Source organism: Carica papaya, chromosome 3 (assembly GCF_054855325.1).
Source record: "Carica papaya isolate Zhongbai chromosome 3, ASM5485532v1, whole genome shotgun sequence".
Taxonomy (NCBI): domain Eukaryota; kingdom Viridiplantae; phylum Streptophyta; class Magnoliopsida; order Brassicales; family Caricaceae; genus Carica; species Carica papaya.
Genome location: NC_142311.1, coordinates 30,315,755 through 30,338,871, shown reverse-complemented (window position 1 = coordinate 30,338,871; position 23,117 = coordinate 30,315,755). Strand labels below are relative to the sequence as shown.

General features: G+C 34.3%; 1 protein-coding gene, 1 long non-coding RNA gene and 1 pseudogene across 2 annotated transcripts; 1 reads left to right on the top strand and 2 right to left on the bottom strand.

Annotated features, from left to right (window-relative positions):
- The first annotated feature begins 3,133 nt into the window (after nt 1-3,133).
- LOC148268558 (small polypeptide DEVIL 14 pseudogene) lies at nt 3,134-3,891 on the top strand (annotated as a pseudogene).
- A 355-nt stretch (nt 3,892-4,246) lies between these two features.
- On the bottom strand, nt 4,247-15,168 carry LOC110819895 (DUF21 domain-containing protein At4g14240-like). Its single transcript, XM_022049224.2, has 13 exons — nt 14,652-15,168; nt 14,447-14,523; nt 13,909-13,992; nt 13,715-13,828; nt 12,906-12,989; nt 12,688-12,759; nt 12,402-12,469; nt 11,490-11,577; nt 11,309-11,382; nt 10,851-11,229; nt 10,728-10,774; nt 10,552-10,633; nt 4,247-4,776 (listed from the first exon to the last, which is right to left on the bottom strand). The coding sequence occupies exons 1-13, from the start codon at nt 15,037-15,039 to the stop codon at nt 4,666-4,668; spliced, it is 1,668 nt and encodes a 555-aa protein (XP_021904916.2). The 5' UTR covers nt 15,040-15,168; the 3' UTR covers nt 4,247-4,665.
- A 754-nt stretch (nt 15,169-15,922) lies between these two features.
- Nucleotides 15,923-17,601, bottom strand: LOC110819990 (uncharacterized). The gene is made up of 3 exons (XR_002540781.2): nt 17,307-17,601; nt 17,041-17,109; nt 15,923-16,306 (listed from the first exon to the last, which is right to left on the bottom strand). It is a non-coding gene; the product is annotated as an uncharacterized LOC110819990 (long non-coding RNA).
- Nucleotides 17,602-23,117: the final 5,516 nt, after the last annotated feature.

Sequence of the window (23,117 nt, the reverse complement as noted above, 5' to 3'; positions counted from 1 at the left end):
TAAAAAATGTTGCCAATTAGTAATTGGATGACTTAGTTTGTTTGGAGCAATAAAAACAGCTATAATTAAAATGGAAACTTTTAATCCAAAGTAAAAGAAGCACATCAATGGCTCATGATCAATATCACATTATACACACACACACACACACACATGTCTGAGATGGTGACTGGAAATCAATTGTATAGGGTTTGGTTTTTAGTCAGGCACATGACAGTACAGTAATATATATTTGTGATATTGAGCCAAACTACACTGTTGTGTCATGAAAGGGAATGTTGTGATTGTGGTGCCTCACTTAGTCACATCCCTAAACCTGCATGATACTAACCCAACTTGCTCCAACACAACAATTATTTCTACTTTTTCCAAACAGAACCCACCAAAACTCTCCTCTCCCCCACCATCTTGGAAGCTTTCCCAAAAATCTCTCTCATCTTTTCACTTCTCTGCACCCCATCTAAACATATAACTCTATATATCTATGACTTGGTGAACCACAGGTTATATGATTTTTTAAAAATATTTTTCTCGAGGAAAATTCTACTGGTCTTACTTCAAAGAAATTAAATTGATGTATTTCTTTGTGTTTTTGCTTATAAACTCTCTGTGTCCGCCGTGTGTACCTGGCATGGTCCATGTGTTTGAGTGTTATTGGTTGCTATGTAAGTATATAAACAGTCACCCATGTTATGTTAGCTGGAGATTATGGTCATTGTTTGCTTCATGTAAAGAAAGGTCCACCTTAGATTGATCTTGATTAAAGGATCTTATCTTTGATACTTAAAGAGTTTAAGATAAGGTTTGCAGGCCTTTCTTTGCCAATCTTTTGCTTGGCAAGGATTGACATGATTCGACACGTGGAAATGACCCGTGATTAAAATCTTCTTTTTCGTTGGTAACTCATTCAATTTTTTTTTTTATCTTAACCCAAGAGTGTAAGAATTTTTCTCGCAAGTTACTAAATAAACACTTACTTCATATACCAATCATAACAAAATAAACATATTTTACAAATGACGACACATATAGGAGTACAACCAATACTAGATAATTAAGAATTGAGATAAAACATCTTGAATTAAATGATTAACGGGTTCTTGAGAGATGGAGAAGATGTATCATTTTCATTGGTTTGGTATTGAAAAAGTTCCTTCAGCTTTTGGCTGATAATGATGTGGGGGAAGAGAGAAAAAAACTGATCTGGTGTCCAAGAAAAGGATGAAGAAGTGGGGTTTGGAGAGTGTAGAAGATAAGGTTTTGATGTTTGACATTTGAACAGCTTTATACAAATGTGGCAGGCAAAGGTTTTCATTGATATACAAAACTGTTTATGAGTTGAAACAGAGAAAAGAAGGTTGATTGTACACGTGATTTTGATAGGGTAAGAAGGTGCAAGTGGACCCTTATGAACAACAACTCAAAATCTGCATGAATATATGTATAAACTGCTACGTATATATATATATGTGTGTGTGTGTGTGTGTGTGTGTACATATGTGCGTGTTATAGCTGGAAACTGTTATATAGTGTAAACATTTGCAGACAGTGTAAAGTAAGAGGTGATAATGGGAAGCATGAGTGAGAGATTTGGAAGATGGAAGAGAATGATGAGGCGACAGAGAGCCAAGATTTATATCATGAGGGTCTGTATCTCCATGCTACTTTGTTGGGACAAAAACTCCTAACAGTAATATATATACATACATACATACATACATACATATAATATGTATAAATAGTAAGGTTGTAGTGTTAGTTGTAATAATAATAAGAGACAAGATATGTATATTGGTTTCTTTTTTCTTTGTTGATTAGTCTTGTCTACTTAATTATAATTAGGTTCCTGATTAATTAAATACCGTGTGTTCTGTTTTCTGCTATAGATACTACTTTACTGCATATGGTTGGGGTTTTTCCATACACTTTACAAACCTATATATATATATATATATATATATATCATCATCATCATCATGGGAAAGAAGACTTCTTTGTTGAAATCAATCTCTCTCTCCCCCTTGTCATTTAGGGATAATTATTTCATTTTCTTTTTTTTTTTTTTTTAAGACTCAGTTTTTACACACTGCATATTAAGATGAAATTTTTTAGTCTAATCAAAAAGTATTTTTCTACCTTAATGGAATGCAATGGAGATTTTACTATAGGAAAAGATCATAATATATATATATATGTATATGTAATATGTATACTTTTCACTTTTTTATATCTTTTTTTCTATTAAGTTTTCTATTTTTCTTAGGATTCCTTTTTATTTACTGTTGTTTTTTTTTTCTACATTTTTTTAAAAATACACGAAAAATGTATTTGAGTTATCTATTTGACTTATAAACCCTTTTCATATATAAATAATGAATATTTAATAAGATAATTACTATTAGTTGAAATATTGAGAAAATTATTTAAAATAGTTCAAGACAATAATTTTAACTAATTATTTGAATTAATAAATTAATAAAAAATATTATGAATTAAATTGTAACAAATACTAAATTTCATAAAATTAATATGATAATTTGTCCTACAATATAATTAAGTGAGAATTTATCAAAGTCAGGTGATTTATTACTTACACGCAACTTGATTAACACTTAATGCAACTTTTAATCATTTGCGTTCATGTAGTTTAATTGATCATTAGTTACGTAAATGAATTATGTAACTAATAATTACTCCAAACCCATCCGAAATATAGCATTACTAGATATTCATGGATCCTGTGTGTGTGTGTGTATGTATATGACTAAGTGTTTGTATCTTCAAGTACTTGTTTAATAATAAGTATGATTCTTGACTAGCATGAAGCAAGCAAGACTAAAACCAGTTACTGCTGATAGCCTGAAGATACTGCAAGAAATATGGACAAAGCCCCACCCAAGAAATATATATACACATAATATTATATTATGGTGCTAAATGTGTAGCATACCAAAAACTTTTACTTTACAGACAGAATTTGATTAGATAAAATAATACCATGCAAATAATTTTTCGCATTACGCGCGTTTTCATATATATATATATATATATATGTATGTATGTATGTATATGAAGATTAATATTCAATTAGAATGATATGATGATGGGTAATTGTGATCCGGAAATTGAGGGACCAAATGGTTGAGAAGCAACGAAGGAGACAAAGTAGAAGTGATTAAGGGACAAGGGAGGGCCTTATGAAATAAAATAAGGATAAGCCATTACCCAGTCGCTTTGTCTTCCTCACCCACCCATCACATCCTTTTTTTTTTCTCTCTCACATTTCTCCCTCTTTCCCCCAACTCCTCCGTGTGTGTCTATATGTATATATATATATATAAATTGTAACACCCACCAAATTCTATTTCTGTGCAAGAGCTGTACTGGGTGGAGTACATATTTACAATATATATTGGTTTTGCATATAATATATAAATTTACAGAGAGAGAGAGATGAGGAAGATGGGGTTAGATAGGGTGGCTAAGTTTCGAACATGGCAAAGGTGTTCGAGGCTTGTTCGAGAGCAGAGAACGCGCTTCTACATCATATGGAGGTGTACTGTGATTCTCCTACGTTGGGATGAATCTATCAATGAATGATTTTCAAGGCAAGATACACATATACATACATACATATATATATATATATATATATATATATACATATGTGTATACGTACATCAGTTTTTGTAACAATATAGGGTTCTGATCAGATGAGTAGTTGAAAGTTCAACAGTTTTCCAGTTTAGCCTCCCTTTTTCGGTATCATTTTTATGTAGGTTTTTTAGCTTGGAGTATTAAGCAGCTGTAGTTCCTACTTTAGATGTTTGTTTTCTTCCCTCCTTTCTTTCTGACATTTTTGAGAAATGAGAAATGGAAGAAGTATGTAAATTCTGTGTCTTAAGAGTCCATAGAGTTATTATATTTAATTTTATTCAAACTGTAAATGATAATGCAATAAGTAATAAAAATGATATGGGTAATGTTTAATGAACTCCGAGATATAAATATAAGATTGTAAAAGTAAAAGTTTATTTAATTCAATTTATCAACTAAATAGAAATAGATTAGGTATCAAGAAAACATTGAACAAAAGTTTACACTAATCCCAAGCATGTTATACTTGTCTGAATTAACTCAGCAAAAAATCCAAGTTAAAATTTACCAGTGAAATTCAGAGTATAACATTATTGATTAAAAAACCAATACTTTCCCCCATCATACAAAACAACTTCACACGTCTGGAAACAACAACAATTCCGCGCTCATGGCACAAGCTTCAATTTGGAAACTGTTAAAACATCACTGTTACCTTCTCTGTCTTTTAAGTTTTTCACAAAATTGTACAACATATGAAAACAAACACTGATCTTGTTCGTGGTCCAATGAAGAATCGGTTTCTTCGAATCTAACCATCAAAATCTAAATGAAGCTACTGTCCACGAAAATCCTATTATATGCCATATTGTGTATTCAAATAGTATATATATGAATAAACCATACAGAACAGAATATAGCTGAGTGGTTCACTATCTTCTCACTAGGTTAAACCAAGAATTAACATGACTTCATGGTTCCACTTTTCCAGCAAAAGCGTAGCTGGAAACACAATATTTCTCTCCGTAGGATACCAGGCATCAGTCTCAAACTACTTGAAAACTCCACTTATCTTTTGTTCCCGAGAGAAGGCTCAGCAGAAGTCCCTTGAGACCTTGCGGAGCTTGCATCAATACATTCACTAGATTTCTTCGGTGTTTGTTGCCTACTTTGGCCTCCCTGAAACGAAGACAAGATAACAATATTAAGTATCGACTATTCGCATAATAGGACCGCCAGAAAGACACCACTCATTTCATGAAAGATCTCCCTGTGTAGGATAGGTGACGGACCCTATCCCCTTACTTGTACCCCAAAAGAAATACATATATATATATATATATATAAATGTCCCGTAAGTTAAGTGTGCTAAGATAACTCTTCGAGCAATACTCCATTAACATACCACCAGGGACACCAAAATTGCTCACCACCAATTTCGGAGTGTCCATGCTATCAAAAGAATTAAGCATCTGTTCATTTGTATGGTAGATAGGTAAACAATAAGGGAAACTTAATAACTATGACGGTGAGTCAATATTTTGATTAGAACGATCGAAGTGGCATTTCATAGCATAAACCATGGATCATGCAAGCCAATCTGATGATCAAACTAATATTTTTGTTTTCTATTAAAATTTATTTATATACATAAAAACACATGCTTGTTGAAAATAAAAACAACACTTGAAAAACAAAAGTAAAAATAAGACATTAAATTGTAAATAACAAAGTTATTTTTGGTGTTTTCTATAAAACTGCTTTATAGTTGTATTTAACCGTCATACTACACGTTCACATATATTTATGCATAGGCACATGCATAGAAAATAAAAATTAGAAAATTTTTCATCTTCCAAACAGAGCATAATAATTTCAAATGCCCATTTTTCTTCTTTTCTCTTACTTGTGGTCTTTTATTTCTCTTAGTATGTCTAAGCTTCCACAAATTCTTATGATTGGGCATTTGAGAGTTTGGGAGAAGAGGAGAATCCTCTATTATTATTATTGAGCACAAAAATGCCAATTTATAGGCATTTGACCAGAACAAACAAAAGAGATTATGAAAAATATTTTAACAGCTTAACGGAGTGCAACGGTAGTGGGCGTTTTCCAACTGTCGTAACAACCTAGTAAAATACTAATTTACCCCCTAATGTATTTACATTTCTACATATATACATTTCTACACTCCTCAATGTAGGATACATAAATGTTAAATAATTTTAAATTAGATATAAGATTATTAAATTCTCTTTTTGGTAGTGCTTTTATGAGAATGTCTGCAGTTTGTTGACTTGTTGAGATGTATTGTAGTGATATATCCTTACTTTCAATTTTTTCCTTGATGAAGTGTCGATCAATTTTCACATGTTTAGTTCTGTCATGGTGCACAGGATTTTTGGTCATGCTTATAGTTGATAGATTGTCACACCAAATCCTCATAGGAGTGGGAGCTGAGAACCTTAGTTCAAGTAAGATTTTTTTCAATCATACTCCTTCACGTATTCCATGAACAAGAGATCGTAATTCAGCTTCAACGCTGCTTCTTGACACAACAGTTTGTTTCTTACTTCGTCAAGTGACTAGATTGCCTCATACATAAGAACAGTAACCATATGTAGATCTCCTATCAGTTACTGAACCAGCCCAATTAGCATCAGTGTAAGTTTCAATATCTCTGACTATAGTCTTCTGAAAAAATAATCCTTATCTAGGTGTTATCTTTAGGTACCTCAAGATGCGATAGATAGCACTTATATGCTCCTCAGTAGGTTGAGACATGAATTGACTCACAGTGCTTACTGCAAAGCAGATGTCAGGCCTCGTGTGAACTAAATATATAACTTTTCCAACAAGTCACTGAAACATCTCTTTATCAACAAATTTACTATCACATTTAGAGCCAAGTTTAGCATTTGATTTCATAGGAGTCTCTGCAGGTTTACAACTAAGCATACTGTCTCGTTCAGAAGATCTAAGACGTATTTCCATTGAAATAGAGAAATTTCCTTCTTGGATTGAACGATTTCCATTCCAAAAAAAATACTTAAGTATTCCAAGGTCTTTGATTTCAAATTCTTTGGCTAGAAAGTCTTTCAATTTCTAGATTTTTTCATTATGATCACCTGTCAGTATAATGTCATCGACATAAACGATTAATACAGCTCTCTTTCCTGTGATACAGTGTTTGATGAATAGAGTGTGATCAGATTGACACTGTTCGTATCCCATACGCTTCACTGCCCTGGTGAATCTGTCAAACCAAGCACTTGGTGACTGTTTGAGAATATATAGTGTCTTTTTTAGTTTGTGTACTTTTCGTGGATTTATCTTAAGTCCATATGGGACTTCTGTATATACTTCTTGTTCTAGATTACCATTAAAGAAAGCATTCTTCACGTTAAGTTGAAAAATAGACCAATTAAGATTAGAGACTAAAGAGATTAGTACTCGAATTGTGTTATGTTTGGCAACAAGAGCAAACATCTCTTGATAATCGATTCCATATGACTGGGTGAACCCTTTAGCAATAAGTCATGCTTTGTAGCGATTCACACTACCATCAAGATTGTATTTAGTGGTGAAGATCCACTTGTATTCTATTAGAGTTTTCCCTGAAGGTAGATCAGATAACTCCCATATTCCGTTTTTCTCAAAAGCTGAAATTTTTTTTTGGATAGCAGTATTCCACTCAAGAATTTTGAGAGCTTCATGAACTGTTCTCGGTTTTGAAAGGATACTGTCAGACTTACTCATAAGAGTCTGATATTTTGAAGATAGTTTATCATATGAGACATAATCTTGTATGGAATGCATTGTACAAAAGCAAACACCTTTTCGTAAAGCAATAGGTAACCCAATATCATTAGTTGAGTTAGAGATTTCATTACCTGTGTTATTTTGGGTGCTTGGTCCAGGAGTTGAATCATGACAGTGCATAGTTGACTCAAGTATTTTATCTTTACTTTGAGTTTTGTTCCTCCTGATATAGACACGCAACTTACTTACTGCAGGTAATGTACTATCAGTCTCTGTGATGGGTTCAGGTTCAGGTTCTTGGGTAGTTTGAGAGACGGGTTCTTTTTCTAATGTTGTTAATTAAACATGTAATGGAGGTATGTTCACATCCCACAATTGATATTCTTGAGTACCAGATGTCTCCCCTTGAATATCGAGAGTGAGATAAAAGGGTTTGTTATCAAAAAATGTGACATCCATAGTGTTATAGAATCAGCGGGTGACTAGATAAAAATATTTGTAACCTTTCTGAGAGAATGAATACCTGAAAAAAATACACTTAAGGGCTCTATAATCTAGTTTCCCTTTAAGATGGGTGTGGATGTGAACATAGACCAAGCAACCAAAGACTTTAAAAGGAATTGTGTGAGGACTATGAGACTCTGGGAATGCTTGAACAAGGGAGTCATAAGGTGTTCTGAATTTAAGAATACGGGAGGGCATCCTATTGATCAGGTATGTGGCAGTAAGAATAGCTTCTCCCAAAAAAAATTTAGGAACATTTATAGTAAACATGAGTGAGTGAGACAATTCAAAGATATGTATATTTTTGCTTTCTGCTCCACCATTTTGTTGACGGGTGTAAGCACAAGAACATGATAGACGATGCCTTTGGTTAGTAAGGTACTTTCCTATATTGGATGCAAAGTATTCACAGGCATTGTTAATTTTTAACACTTGTATTTTTGTTTCAAATTGAGTTTGAATCATAATATTGAATTTCTGAAAGATTTGACAAATCTCAGATTTTTCTTTCATTAGATAGATTCATATTATTCTAGTGTGATCATCAATGAAAGAGACAAACTATTTTGTACCAGTAATATTTTTCACCTGAGCCGATCACCATACGTCACTATGGATCAACACAAAGGGTTTTGAGAGTTTGTAAGCAATAATGGGATATGAATTGTGAATGTGTTTAGAAAACTGACACTTCACATTGAAATGAATTTGGATTTTTATTTCTGAATAAAACAGAAAATAGTTGTTTCAAATACATAAAGTTTGGATGTCCTAATCTATAATGTCATAACATAATAAATTGTTCAATACTAGAACATCCTACAGATACGGAATTAACACATACTACACTTGTAGTTTGTCCATTTGGAGGTGATATTATGATTGGTAGAAGATAAAGTCCTGATTCCTTCTTAGCACTGTCAACCATCTTCCCCGAGTCCAGGTCCTGAAGCACACATATCCCTTTGTCAAATTTAACCACACAGTTCAAGTCTTTACATAATTTGTTTACAGATAGTAGATTGCAGTCCAAATTTGGTACGTAGAGGACGGAATGTAGAATCAATTCGGTGATATATAGGTTGAGTCAATTCCTGCCACTTTAGAACTTGTTCCATCAGCGATTTTAATAGAAAAAATGTCCTTATACTTACTGTACTGATGAAGAAGTGTAATATCCTTAGTTATATGGTCGGATGCCTCTGAATCAATAATCCACATTTATCTTTTCATAGAATATGTAGATAAACCGAGTAAGCAATTACCTTTCTGAGCAACTGAAGCATTACCATGTAGGCCCCTCTGAGAAAACATTTGCAAAAGAGTCTCCATCTGAGCTAGACTATAGGGAGCTATTTCTGTGGATGTGGGGCCAGAGGATAATTCCTCAGAAATTACCATATTGCCCTCAGCCCTTGAATGCTTTTTTTCAACTGATTTGCTATGTAATTTCTAACACTTCTCACGGGTATGGCCGGGTTTTTTGCAAAACTCACACCACATTTTCTCCTTTCTTTCTCCAGCTTCTGAAACGTGACCCACAAAGGCAGAGGTGTGCTCAGAGACAAGAGCATTGTTCTGGGATTTGCCCAGAGAGGATTTCTTCTGAGCAGCAAGTGTGGAACCCATTTCCATGGCGTTCGGGCCAAACTCTCCCATCATGACTTTCTTCCTACTCTCTTCTCGACAGATTTATGAGAAAGCTTCTCTGAGACTCGGCAGCGGTTTGATGCTCAGAACACGTCCACGAATTTCATCAAAGTTTTTGTTGAGACCCATCAGAAATTTGAAAACCCTTTTTCGTTTAGTGATGGTTTTGAAGATTTTAGAATCGTCGAAGCAGCTCCATTGATGTTCTTCGAAGACAGAGCTGTTGCCAATTGTGGGTGAGGGCGTTGTAGTATTGAGTGACAGAGAGCTCCCCCTGTCGCAGATCATCAAGGTGGCTTTCAATTTCAAAGATTGCTGAAGTGTTATCACGCCTAGAATAGAACTCGTGAGCAGCAACCCAAATATCATGCACAGTCTCATAAAGCAGAAAGTTCTCTAATTTCTGTTGTCATAGAATTCACCAGTCATGACATTATGAGATTATTTTCGACTTTCCACGTACGAGCGTTCGGGTCGTTTGTTGGAAGTTGAACGATTTCTCCAATCAGGTACTCGTCTCTTCCCTTTCCGCGAATGAACATCAAAACAGAGGAGGACCACTAGAGATAGTTGCTTCCATTCAACCTATGTCTAGTGACGAACGAGGGTGCCTGATCAACGTGAGAGTTGTTGACTAACATTGGAAGATAGGATCCTGAAAGAACTTCAGGTGGAGAGGAGGTTTGCTCATCCGTGGCCATTTGGCTTGATTTGGATGATGAATATGGATCAGATTGGCACTGATACCATAAAGAAAATTGAGAATTTGAGAGAAGAGGAGAATCCTCTGTTATATTATTGGGCACAAAGATGCCAATTTATATGCATTTGGCCAGAACAAACAAAAGGGGTTATGTAAAATATTCTAACAGCCTAACGGGGTGCAATGGTAGTGGGCATTTCCCAGCTATCATAAGAACCTACTAAAATACTAATTTACCCTCTAATGTATTTACATTTCTACATATATATATTTTTACACTTTAAAACGACGATACTAAAACCAAAGAAAAATATGGATGATAAGTAATGACTTACTGCTCCCTTTTGGGCAGTTAACCTCCGACTTGATGGAGCCCGGGCCACTGATGAGGCAGCTGCTGCTGCTGCCACACGGATTCTGCAAAAAGAAATTGAAAAACATCCTTCATCAATTTCTTTCTCGGAAAAACATCTTATATTTAAAATAACTGTGATTTAAGTATGGTAAGCACCTTTTATGAACATCAACATATTCATCTGTCTCGTCCACAATCTCCTCCTACGTTGATCGAGAAAAGGAGTCAGCGAACAAGTCAAATTAAAGAATCAACATATCATGTTGCAGAAACTTTTACCTGCAACAGTTCCTCGAAAACATCTTCAAGGGTGATGATACCAATAACTTCACCATCTTCGATATCATCAGACGCAGGAGCTGATCCATTTGTTGCCACATCATTGCGTTGTAAACTGGATGCCTTGTACAGACCAGTGGGCTTAGGAGCTTTTTCAATGTCAACAATAAAAGCTTCTGGCTTTTCATCCTGCTTTGAAAGCAAAGGAGTAGTCAATTGTGAGTCCCCGCTGGTGAACTTGTTCTCTTCACCTTTTTCTCCATCAGGTGTTACAGGAAGAGCCTTGCTTTTCGCTTTAGACTTCACAACAGCTGCCATATGACTGCTTCCTTTTTGAAACTCATTCAGTATATCATACAGAGGCATATCAGCAGGAACCCTGGCAAAGTACCCTCATAAGAAAACTACAGTTTTATATTTGCAGCAAGATTTAAATGCACATGAAGAGATAAGCAAACCTTGGAATTCTCCTTATGGACACAGCACTAACTGGGGTCTCCGTTTCAGGTCGAACAGTAAGAAGACTTTTCACCTACACAGAAACAGGAAAGATAATGACCATAACTAATTCACAAATGTTAGCACCATGAATCAATATAAGCATATAATTTGGACAAATCTGCATGTTTGAATATCTACCAGCAGAAGTCCGATAATATTCTTTGGATTTCCAGCATAAACAGGAACTCGGCTATGTCCACGAGCTAGAATCTTTCCCATTGCTTCCCTGATTTGTAATTTAAAATAAGAAAAGTGAGGAAATAACACAATACATACTTGGTTGAAAGAGAGAGAGAGAGAGAGAGAGCAGATGCCAATTAGAACAATAAAATATATGTTGCATTTGGTTCAAGCTCAGTCTATTCTCATTCAATTCCTAAATCTTTAGTTTTTTAATATGCATAAATAGTAGTTATTTACATATTTGATGCATTATTCAATCAATTCTACTCATATCTTCAATTCCATAAAAATGGATTAAGTTGGGTTGGACACGAAATTAACTTGAAAATTAAATGTTATTTTCAATCAAATTTTTGTCATATTTTTACAATAGTCTCATTCCTATTCTGTATAATTGAAATTTGAACTGAACATAGCATAGTTAAATGGTTGGACTTTCAAATTTTCCCAACATTCAGAAAATAAGTGACTAATAATCTGTTTTCTGACAAAAAAAATGACGAAAGAAACAAACAAAAGCAACTGATATGCATATGTATAGACAAAGAAAAGAAAGATCATAGCCATTAACCACACAAGTCAATATGAAAGGGGATAAGCTGTACCAACAATTAGTAGGAATACTGTGTATCAACATGCTTTGTTTCACTTGTTAGGAGTAGAAAGCCAATCCTATTTTTCCATGATATCCAAATAAAGGCACCAAGGAGGTGCCAAACGCATACAAAAAATTACTTAGAAGCCACAAAATCTAACACCTTTATTACACCTTCCTCATTTTACAGAAAAATTTCAACTAAACCAAAGACTTTTGGATGCAACAATCCTTGATTAGAGGCAAGGAACTCGCATACAGGAAAAGCTTACCAATCCAACTTTGAGTTGACATCTAAGGAGAAAGTTGATTCAATAGGTGTCATAGCCTCCTCTGCAGTCTGTCACAGCAAGCACATCTTAACATCAGATGATTTTCATAACCAGAAACAGGAAACTTCTGTATGGTACCAAAGCATCAGTTAAGCAGTACAAAAGGAGGTTATTTTGGAAAAGTTTCTAAATTTTCATTCTAATGTTAAATATTCTAAGATTTGCAGTTCTAGAATAATGAAAACAGATAAAAAGCCTGAACATCCCAGTCACTTAAATTGCATACCTTTTCAGTCAAATCTAGTGCTCCACTAATAATTGTTGTCTCATCATGTGTCAGTTCACCTCCCTTTCCAGCCTGAATATCCCAAGAAAGAATGGTTCATTATGAGAATAGCCAAAAGAGACTATAATGGTACTTTTATATCTGGGATCCTTATAAAAAACGAATGGTTCCTCCTGACATATGTATGTCAGTATATACCTCTCAGTTGCTTTCCTTACCTCTTGGCCGTGAATAGAAACAAGTGCCTTTAGTTGAGCCCTCCTAAATAATGCTTCGTTATGCCCCAAAACCCAGTCCAGAACCTATAAAAATATCAAGTATAAAAGAGAGGAGCCAGTAATAAAACATGGAAGGAATATATTTATTTTATTCTGGTAATGACCAATACTGACATAAGAAAACATTTTTCTCTTTTTATTCAGCAAGCACAGGCTTTCTATTCTGGAGCTACTAGATTTTACATAAAGATGTGAGCAACGACAAAGATTAAATGGCACTCAAACAGAGGTCTGAAAGGACAGCCCATTCTTGTAAGGACAGAATTAAGGTCATATCCTTCACTATCACACATCAATGAAAACAGTTATATACTAGCTACAATAGCTCATATTTCCTGGATTCATACTTTTCACCTTATCATTACAATCTGGAGGCAGCAAGAAAATAACTTAAAGACTCAAATAAATTCATCATTTCTTTGCAACATATAAAATAAATTTATATACTATATTTTTATAAGCATGCTTCTCAAGACCAGTGACAACTGAAACCACAAATTGTGCACACCGTAGAACTTTCAGTTCTTCCTCTTAGTATAATACATATGTGCTAATCCAACAGCACCAAAGCAACTTCCTACTTTCCACCATAGAGAATAGTAGAGAATTGGTAAGAAAGTGAAGCATTTTTCTTCACTGCTAACCATCAGTTCAAATTCCCAGCTAAGTGTTCAGGAGCTAATACTGAATATTCTAGGGAGTCACACCACGAACAAAAGGGGATCCCAATGACTGGTCATTGACTTTACCTTCCCTATTGGATAAGCTATTGGATAGCAAATTATCATCAAAATTCGCACTAGCCACACAAAGTTTGCACCCACAGCAAGCCCATATCTAGTGCATATTGCTTGAGGAATAACCTGAAAGAACAGAAAGAAACAAGTGGGATCAACAAAAGAGAAAATATCTCCAGAAAATTCTGAAGCTTGAAACCATTTACCTCCCCAAAAGCCAGAACAAAAGTCACCGAGAGAATAATGGCAACATATTGGTTAAAAAGCTTATCCAGGTAGATAGGGAGGGCCTGAAGATTCAAAGCACAAAAAAAATAGCTGTCACTAAAAGTGAAGCATGCTTCAAGACAGCAATTTGGCATGATAGTAGTTAGAGACAAATTTTTAAAGCAAGTTCACAGAACACATTTAGATATATAATCGTTCAAAATTTCCCAGGTGTTAGGATATTGGTGGCTTCAGATTTTGCTCCATCCAAGTGCATAATTCTGAGAATTTTATATAAAGTGATGCTTTTCATTTGCTTCCTGTATTAACGTTTACTCTTTTTAAGCTCTAGCCAAATATAACAAAACTTAGCCGTATACCTTTCCACTCGACACAGCAAGCCCTCAAAACAAGCTTACCGACTATAGAGAAATGTACGAGCAAATCATACATAGCTACAACTATAATCACAGACAAAAACCTAGAAAATCAAATTTGATCAAACAGTAATGGAAGTGAAACTCCAACCAAAATTACCTCCATTGCAGCCGCATTACACAGAAGCAACGTCACCAACAGATGGTGTTGCTTCTGAACCACCGGAAGAATAGCCGCTGAATCCAAGCAAACCACAAATAAATAAATCGAACAAACGAAATTCAAGCAATTACAAAGTATTCTACCAAGAAATTGAAGAAGAAAAAACAAAACGACAAAACTACTCCAATTGAATTAGAATTACCAGCTTGTTTCTTCTCGGTGGAGGTGCCACTCCTTTGCAGGATTTCAAGGTCAACGAGTCCGATGGACATCAATCCTAAAGTAAGACCGGACATGATTCCGGCGAACAGAACGAGAAAGCAGGAAACGCCGGCATAGGCGTACCACCACACCGATCCAAATGGTATCTCACCTTCGCCGGTTGACCCGAGTGCTGTCAACATTCTGGTCGCCATCACCGCATTTATCAGAAGCATTTTCTTCTTCTTCTTATTATTCTTCTTCCTTCTCTTTTTCTTCCCAAAACAAAAAAAAAAAAAAAGGAAGAAAGAAAGAGAGAACTGGACGTGGATTATGAGTATCCGCGTCGGTTTTCTTGACTGTCTGGTTGTCTTCAAACAAATAATCATACCGTACTTGACCAGAAAATGGGATGATCTTGGGTGGAACGAGAGAGGGTGGACACGTGGAATAATCTAAGACATTGATGGTACGGACCTTTTCTACGACGGGTGTTCATAAGGTGGATGCGCGTCCACAGAGGGATAGCTTGGGGTAAGATTTTCCAGTAGTTAGTTAGGAGATAGGTGCGTGTGGCTGAATGTTAAATCATAAGGTATTCAGGTATTAAATTATAATGTTTATTTCAAGAATACCTTATGATTTCACATGTTAAAAATCGTTACTAAATTATAAATTAATTTTTTTAATTAAAAAAAAAAGGACTTAATCAAATGAAGAGTGAGTTTGGTTGAAATTATCAATTTAAGTAACGTATAAATACAATTATTTATTAAATATTAAAAAGTAATTTATGTAAATAAAGAAGTAACGTATTTAAATAGTTAATATTTTTATAACAATATTATTTCGTTACGTAACTCTGCAAATTATATATTTTTATATTATAAAAATTTGAACACCATTTAAGATGATAATGTAATAAATTAAATAAAATAAATTAAATGACCGATATTTGAATTAAATATTCAACCAAATCTGATCATAGAGTTCATCAAACTAACAACAAATTTTTGTTTAATGATATTATTGTATACAAAAATGCATACGCGAAAGTTCTTTTTGTTCAAAAATATAATTGTTTGAATTTGAGCTCCAATTAGATGAATTGGACTAGATGAAACCAAACATGACCCAGTCTCATCTTCGATTCAAACATAATTCAATTTGATCTTTGGTCGGGGATCAAAAATTTCAATCTTGATGTTCCTTTATTAGTGTTATCTTTTTCTGCTAGAATGTAAGCTGTCAAACTTTGCGTAATACCGAAACTTAAAATAAAAACATTGATTATACCAGAATTCAAGTTGTGTCTCTCAATACATCACCCTGCATTATGAAGAGAATGGAGGATGAAGACGTAATTCTTCTATTTCAACAACTTGAATGGCACTGTCACCCTCCTCTAGCTTTTGGACAATCCAGGTTTTCCAATTTTAACCGTAATAAATATGCTATCAAAGAACTGAACTAACTCTATATGTTATAAAGAGGCGTTTTTTCACTTACTTAGGGGCGAAAAAACAAATTGTAAATCTTGGAATGCATACCTTTCCATTCATCTCTTCAACGGCTAATTGTGCATGTTCAGCATTAGTAAACCAAACATATCCATAACCTAAAGACCGTCTAGTTTCCTTCTCCGTAATAATCTTACTGTACATTTACAAAAAAAAAAAAAACAGTTAAAAATTGTACATAAATACTTCTCTAAGTTATAAACAGTCACATTTGCATGAATGTCAGCTAATTCAATAATGTGCACTTTGTGATCTCATCGTGACGTTCAAGGGTTTTCTACTACTGTAAAAAACTTTACGAATAATAAATTTTCAAATGAATTTTTCACCCAACATCAAAATATTCCTTCAATGCCAAAATTCAGTAACAAGTATCAAGAATGAAGGAGCTAATAATTTTACCATGAAATTGCACATGAAGCTATTTATAGAACAAATACAAGAACTTGTTAAGAATTCTTTTATAAAGTCACACATATCTTAACTAATAGATCAAGAGAATGACTGTATGTGATGAAAGAAGTTGAGTTCATATAGAATTCTATACTAAATTCAAATAATATATCTCAAACTTCATAATCTCGATAGAATTTGAAACTTAATTGTTCAAATTCAATATGAAATTCTATAAATTCTTGGGGTTTTTTTTTGCCATTCCACTACCATTAACAACTTTTGACAGTAAAATAAGTGTGTATTTACAAATGATCTGTACCAAATTATGCCTAAGCTAGACACACTCAGAAAGTTAAATAACTTTTTTTGGGCATCAATTAAAAAATAGTTTCTTGTTTCAAGATGTTGTAAACCAACAAAAAAAAAATTAATCAGAATGCAAGGGGAAAAATAATTAAAACACAGAATTTTCACCTTTGCTAATTACCCCAAATTGGGAAAAGGTCTTCCTCAAGCTTCCCTCTGTTGTTGATTGTGCAAGTTCTGCATCAAGCCATTCATTAATATCAACAAGCTATTCATCAATAAATCTCAAAAAGTTCATATAGTCTTGAATTTAAGTTTTACATGGTACACAAAACTGGAAATGCAAAATTAGTAAGAACCCAATACCAAAAAAAAAAAAAAAGAGGTTTAAGTATTAAATGTATGAAGATTTAGGATTTAAAAAGGATGTTTACCTTTGATGAAAATTGAAGACGTTGGAGAGGAAGAGGATTCGTTGGATTCTGTCGAAGGACTGGAGATTCTGGTACAGCAAATGGATTGGAGAGAAGAGTAGGGTTTAGTTTGTGACAATAAAGCAACTGGTAATGAGAATAATTTGGGGAGTTTTGGTGGTGGAATTAGGGTTTTTGAGATTAGGGGTTTTGGGATATGGGGGTGTTTGTGGGATTAGACTGTCGTCATTTTAAATCCAGTTGCCAAAAACGGCTTGAGAATCTCTCTGTAAATAACTCAGTTCGTGACAATTTTAACAGGTGCCTTCACAATTTAATTTTAGAAATAAAATTTTCAACGAAAATGAAATAAATAATTATTTTATATATTATTAATTAAATCTCTTATTATTATTATTATTTATTAAAAATTAAACTTAAATGTATATGTAATTTATTCGATAAATAATAAACTATATAATATATTCAGGAAGATGATGATGTGAGAGCCTTTGTTTGGGTCAATGTCTTTGAAACTTAAAGGCCCATCCATCAAGATCTAATCTCGAATTTCATGGGCCAATTTCAAGGGCTAGTGTAGGTCAACTTAGGGGTAATTGTTGTAAAAGTCAAATAGATGAAGATATATATACATATATATTTATAGATATATTCCAAAAATGACTTTAAAATAAATTTCCTCATACACCCATACGTCTATCACAATATACACCATAGCTTATCAAGTATAATATATCAACATAAATTAATGTGGAATTTGGTATTGATAAGAAATGTTTTTATTATAAATAACTGTACGATATGTATATATATATAGAAAGAAAGCTAGCTAGACTCCTAATAAACAAAAAGCTACTTGCCTTTGTAATGATCATGCTTGACATCACATTTCTTCTTTTCTGTCAGACAAATGTGTGTGTGTGTGTGTGTGTATATCCACGCATAAACTTCAATCTTATTTACAGCTGAAAATTAAGGGTTTTGTATATGAATATATATATTTACGTACACATTACGTATGTATGTGTGCGTGTGTGTGTGTGTGTGTGTGTGTGTGTGTGTGTGATGCGTTTATACCTTGGCCGCATGGAATTATATATTCACAAATAGAGGTTAAATATATGGATACGCGTATATTGTGTGTGTGTGTGTGTGTATAAGTATATGAGCTAGCTTGGCCACGTGGAATTACAGTGGCAAATACATATATATATATTTGTGTATGTGTATGTAAAGTCAAACTATACCTGAAAACATATGACAAATAAGATGCGTAGAAGAGAACAAAATGAGAGTTGTTGACCTCGAGTTCTTGCTCTCTCTTGCTGCATCTATACATATATATATATAAATGAATGGTGCATATAAGCTTGTCTTTTAATTGTGAAATTTAATTATTATAAAACTCGAGGAACCAAAAAAAAAAATATTATAATTTTTAATATTTGAAATGTTCAAAAATAGAATTGAATATCCAAAACATTCATAAAACTTTTTGTAAATGATGATATACTAAAGTCATCTAGTATGTACATATGACTCATATTACATAACATAAGAAACAATTGATTTTTCTTTAAATCATTAAACTATTTTATAAAAACCTAAAATCTCTATACTAACTCATATACCATATATGTAACACTCGGCCTTAAAATTTAGGCTAAGAATAATTAAATCGGAGTAATAAAATAAATTTATTTTTAAATTTTTTGAAGAAAACTGTGTTTCGGATGTATTTTAAAATATTTTAAAAAATTAAGGTCTAATTAAAAATAAAAGATGACCTATTTGAAAAGAAATCTAGAAAATTTGGGTAAAAGTAAAAATAATAAAAATTTGACCACAAGGACCGTTACGTCAGCAACGTGGTCGGTCGTCATACGCCGCATGATAGACACGTGGACACACGTCTACGCGGGAAGCCACGCTGGTGATCTGCATGCCAGCAGATCCAACGGCCTAAATCTCCTCCCACGTGCACAGACGACCTAGATTTGTTCCCTTTTTAGACGCGATTAAATGGTCAGATTTAATCTGATCGTGCGGTCCATATTTATTCTCCAAATAAGAGCTATCCAACAGATAAGAGATGGTCGTATGTCTCTACACGGATGGCCCAGATCAACGCAGGAATGGTAAACGTCACTTCTTAGAAAATCCTAACCCTAGCCGCACATGTTCTCGCCGGAGAAAAAGAAGAAGGGCGGCCAAAAAGAAAACTAATTGTCATCACCGCCGCACCGAAGCTACCGCCGACACTAGGGAGGTAAGTTTTTCTTCCCTTTTCATTTGGAATTTGATTTCAAGCCTCCTAACATCCATATTGGAGCCAAAAAGCCAAAAGAGAAACAAGAAACTGAGAGTGGAGCTTGACGAAGCAGCCGCGGTCGCGACTCAAAAACTGTTTCAGTGAGCGCAATCCTAGTTCTAGTTCTCTTCAATCTTTCGATCGTTGTATTCCTAATACTTTTATAGTGCAGGTGGACTAAAAAGAATCCCTAGCTGTAAGAGAGGAACGGCGGAGCCACTACACTGAAAAATTCTTCTTTTGGTTTTTCCCTTTTTCGGCCAACAGAAGTCACCTAACCTCAGTTTTTGCAGGTTTTCGTATAAAACCAACCAAAACTAACCGAAAAATGGCCAGCCCAAGAGGAGATGCCGCCATGGGAGGCTAGGTCAGTGCAGGAGCACAGCAGCATCACCGTGACAGAACCATAACCCAGCTAGAAAATTTAAAAATACTTATCTTTTACCTTTTTTGGAGTATTTTAGAATACGTGACACGTGTTTTTTATTTTTGCAGAAAAAATCCAGGAAACCTGAAAACCACTAGGAAGTACAATAAAAAAGGAGATGTTTCGAACATCGACCCAAGATAAGAATCCTTCACCATTTTCTCCTATTACAATTAATTAAAGTTTAATAAATAATAACGGTATAATTTGTGAATATTAGAAATCTCTAATTAATTAAATACATGTCACTAGTGGAATCAGTAATCGGTCAGTATGAATTATTTATTTTAGATATATTGTTCATTGCTAGGTCGTTATTGTTGCTTACTGCTTGCACTTTGATTCATAGATTTATTCGGCCTATTGTTATTGATTGTTTAACCGTTATTCTTATTTGTTGATTGATTTGAAGTAAATGTCTTAATCATGTTTTTCTTAATTATTAAAGTATCAATTTATATTATCTATTTAAATACCGTTCCGTAGATATGTAAATATGAAATATTTGTGTATATTTGGTGGCTAGTTGATGACGTTAATATGTGTATAAAAGGCTTACCAGATATCATGAAAAAAAGTATACAAATCTGGTACATAAGGCAAACCCTACTATGGATATTATCTCAGTCAGACAGTGTAATACCCTTAATTAATTTTAATATATTTAAAATTAATGTATAAACATAATTTTTAAATTTTTAAATTTTTATTTAATGTAAAAATGAAAACAAATATGTGAAAGATGAAATTGAAAACAATTTTGAGAAAAATGGGTGAAAATTTGGGTTCTGTGAGTATTTTTCAAAGAAAAATTGGAAACTACGGGTCAAAATATACTTTAAAAAAAATATGTCATGTAGGACGTCCAGTCAGCAGCTCCAACAAACCGGAGGGCATCGCGTGGCAAGGCACGCTGGCGCAGTGCCACACAGAAGGCCACCCTAGTAATCCGCGTGACTACGATCGGACGGTCCGGATTTGTTCATGCGCGAGTGGACGGTCTGAATCCGTTCTTCCTTTAAACGCAATCGCACGATCCAGATCAAATTGAGATGAACGGTCCAGATTCACTTCTTATTTAAATGCGATCGGACGGTCCAAATTCACTACCTATTTAATGTGATCTGACAGTCAAGATCAAATGCGATAGACGGCTCAAATTAAAAGGAGACAGATATAAATAATCCATTTCATACCAAACCCTAACCCTAGCTGCCAAATCCCCTGCCGAAGAAGAAGAACCAGACACCGGAAAGGAAGCCGACCACCTCCTGCCGCCACGCCGGAGCCATTTCCGACTGCCAAAAGAGGTAAAAAATTTCTCATTTTCTCGAAATTCAATTTTGAACACCCCATGACCAAATCAGAGAAAAGATCGAGGAATGAGCCGAAAACCAAGGGTAAAGCCCGGTGGTGCTGCCGCGGGAAAAAAAAATCACCTCCGATGAGACCCTTCCCGATTCCTATTTCATGTAATTTTTTTACCATTGTAATCGCCATTCCTTTTTTTACATGTTGACCAAAGTAAAACACCACATTGTGAAGGTAAGCTGATGGAGCTGCCACATCGGAAATCATGTTGCTGGGAAACCTCAATTTTTCGATTTTTTTGGGCCAACCGAGACATCTTAACATATTTTCTCGTAGTAAAGAGTACAAAACTGGCCAAAAATGGCCAACCCAAGGTCAACCACTGCCGTGGACGGTGGTGTCATTGCTGGAGTACGGCGGCGGCGTCGTGTCAGAATCCCGAAATTGGCCGATTTTTTGTTTTAAGGGTATTTTTAGGTACTTAGAGCATGTTTTAATCCACAAAGAAAATTTCAGTAAACTCAGAGATCGCCAGTAAGCACTGTTGAAAATTTAGTATTTCAGACATTGATTCGAGTAAAAATCTCTCACCTTATTTCATGTTATGGAATTAAAGTTTAATATTAAATAATATGGTACTTTGCGTAATTTAGAAATATCGGTAATTAAAGATTACTAATGGAGCCAAGACCAATTATTTATTACTGTTTGTCATGTTTAACTGATTGATTGATTTTATAGTTTCGAATGCACGATAATACACTAGAATTTGTATAATAATTCGATTGTGTTTCCTTGATGCATGTATTGCTTGTTTTATATGATTTACAGTTAATTGGAAAACTGAAAATTAAATGTAAACGGAAAATTATTTAATTTAGTGAATTGATGAATGATAGCCTTATTTGATATTCTGAGAGATGGTGGACGGACCAGATAAATAGGGAACCCTACCGTAAATGTTGCCTCATACCGGACAGGGTATCGAGAATCTGTATTTTGACACTAATACCGAAAAGGGTATAGGGATGACCCGTTTCACCCTCATATCGAACAAGGTATTGAGGGATGGTATATCTTAACGCTCATACCAAAAGAGGTATGAGGACGACCTGTTAGTTGAAAAGGTTGAATATTTATTCACGTGTTGTAGGAACATTCTTATGAACCCTCATGGATATTGGTAAGCTGATAAAGGAGAAAGTTATTGTTCCGACTGATTGAATATGAGATTATAGTATTATTTATGTTATTGTCTCTGTAGGTCAATTTTGTAAATATCACTGCAGTAAGTATGCGGTAAATGATTTTATTCATGGAAAAGGGATTTACTTAAAGTGAGAGCTCCATTAGTTATTTTTATGATTTCTACCAACCTTTATTTCTGTGTCGGTGAGTAGTGTGATATTCTTACTGGGTTAATGTAAGTCACTCTTTCATTAACCATTTCATATCAAGAGAACCAAGATTCAGATCTCGATCCACAAGAGGGTTGCGAGTAGGACATTCAGTTTGTTTACTTTTCTTGTATTTCTTTGATTATTATTTGTTCTTTTAGAATGGTCATTCCAGTAACACTATTGGTATCCTAAATTATTATGTAAGAAATGTAAACTCTAACACTATTATTTCGTTTCCGCACTTAATTTATAATTTACTTCCTTTCAAGTTTTGAGTTGTTATGCTTGGTATCAGAGCTGCGTTCCTCGAAACCATTCCTTACACAAAAACCCTAGGAAACACGAAAGAATGAATTATCACT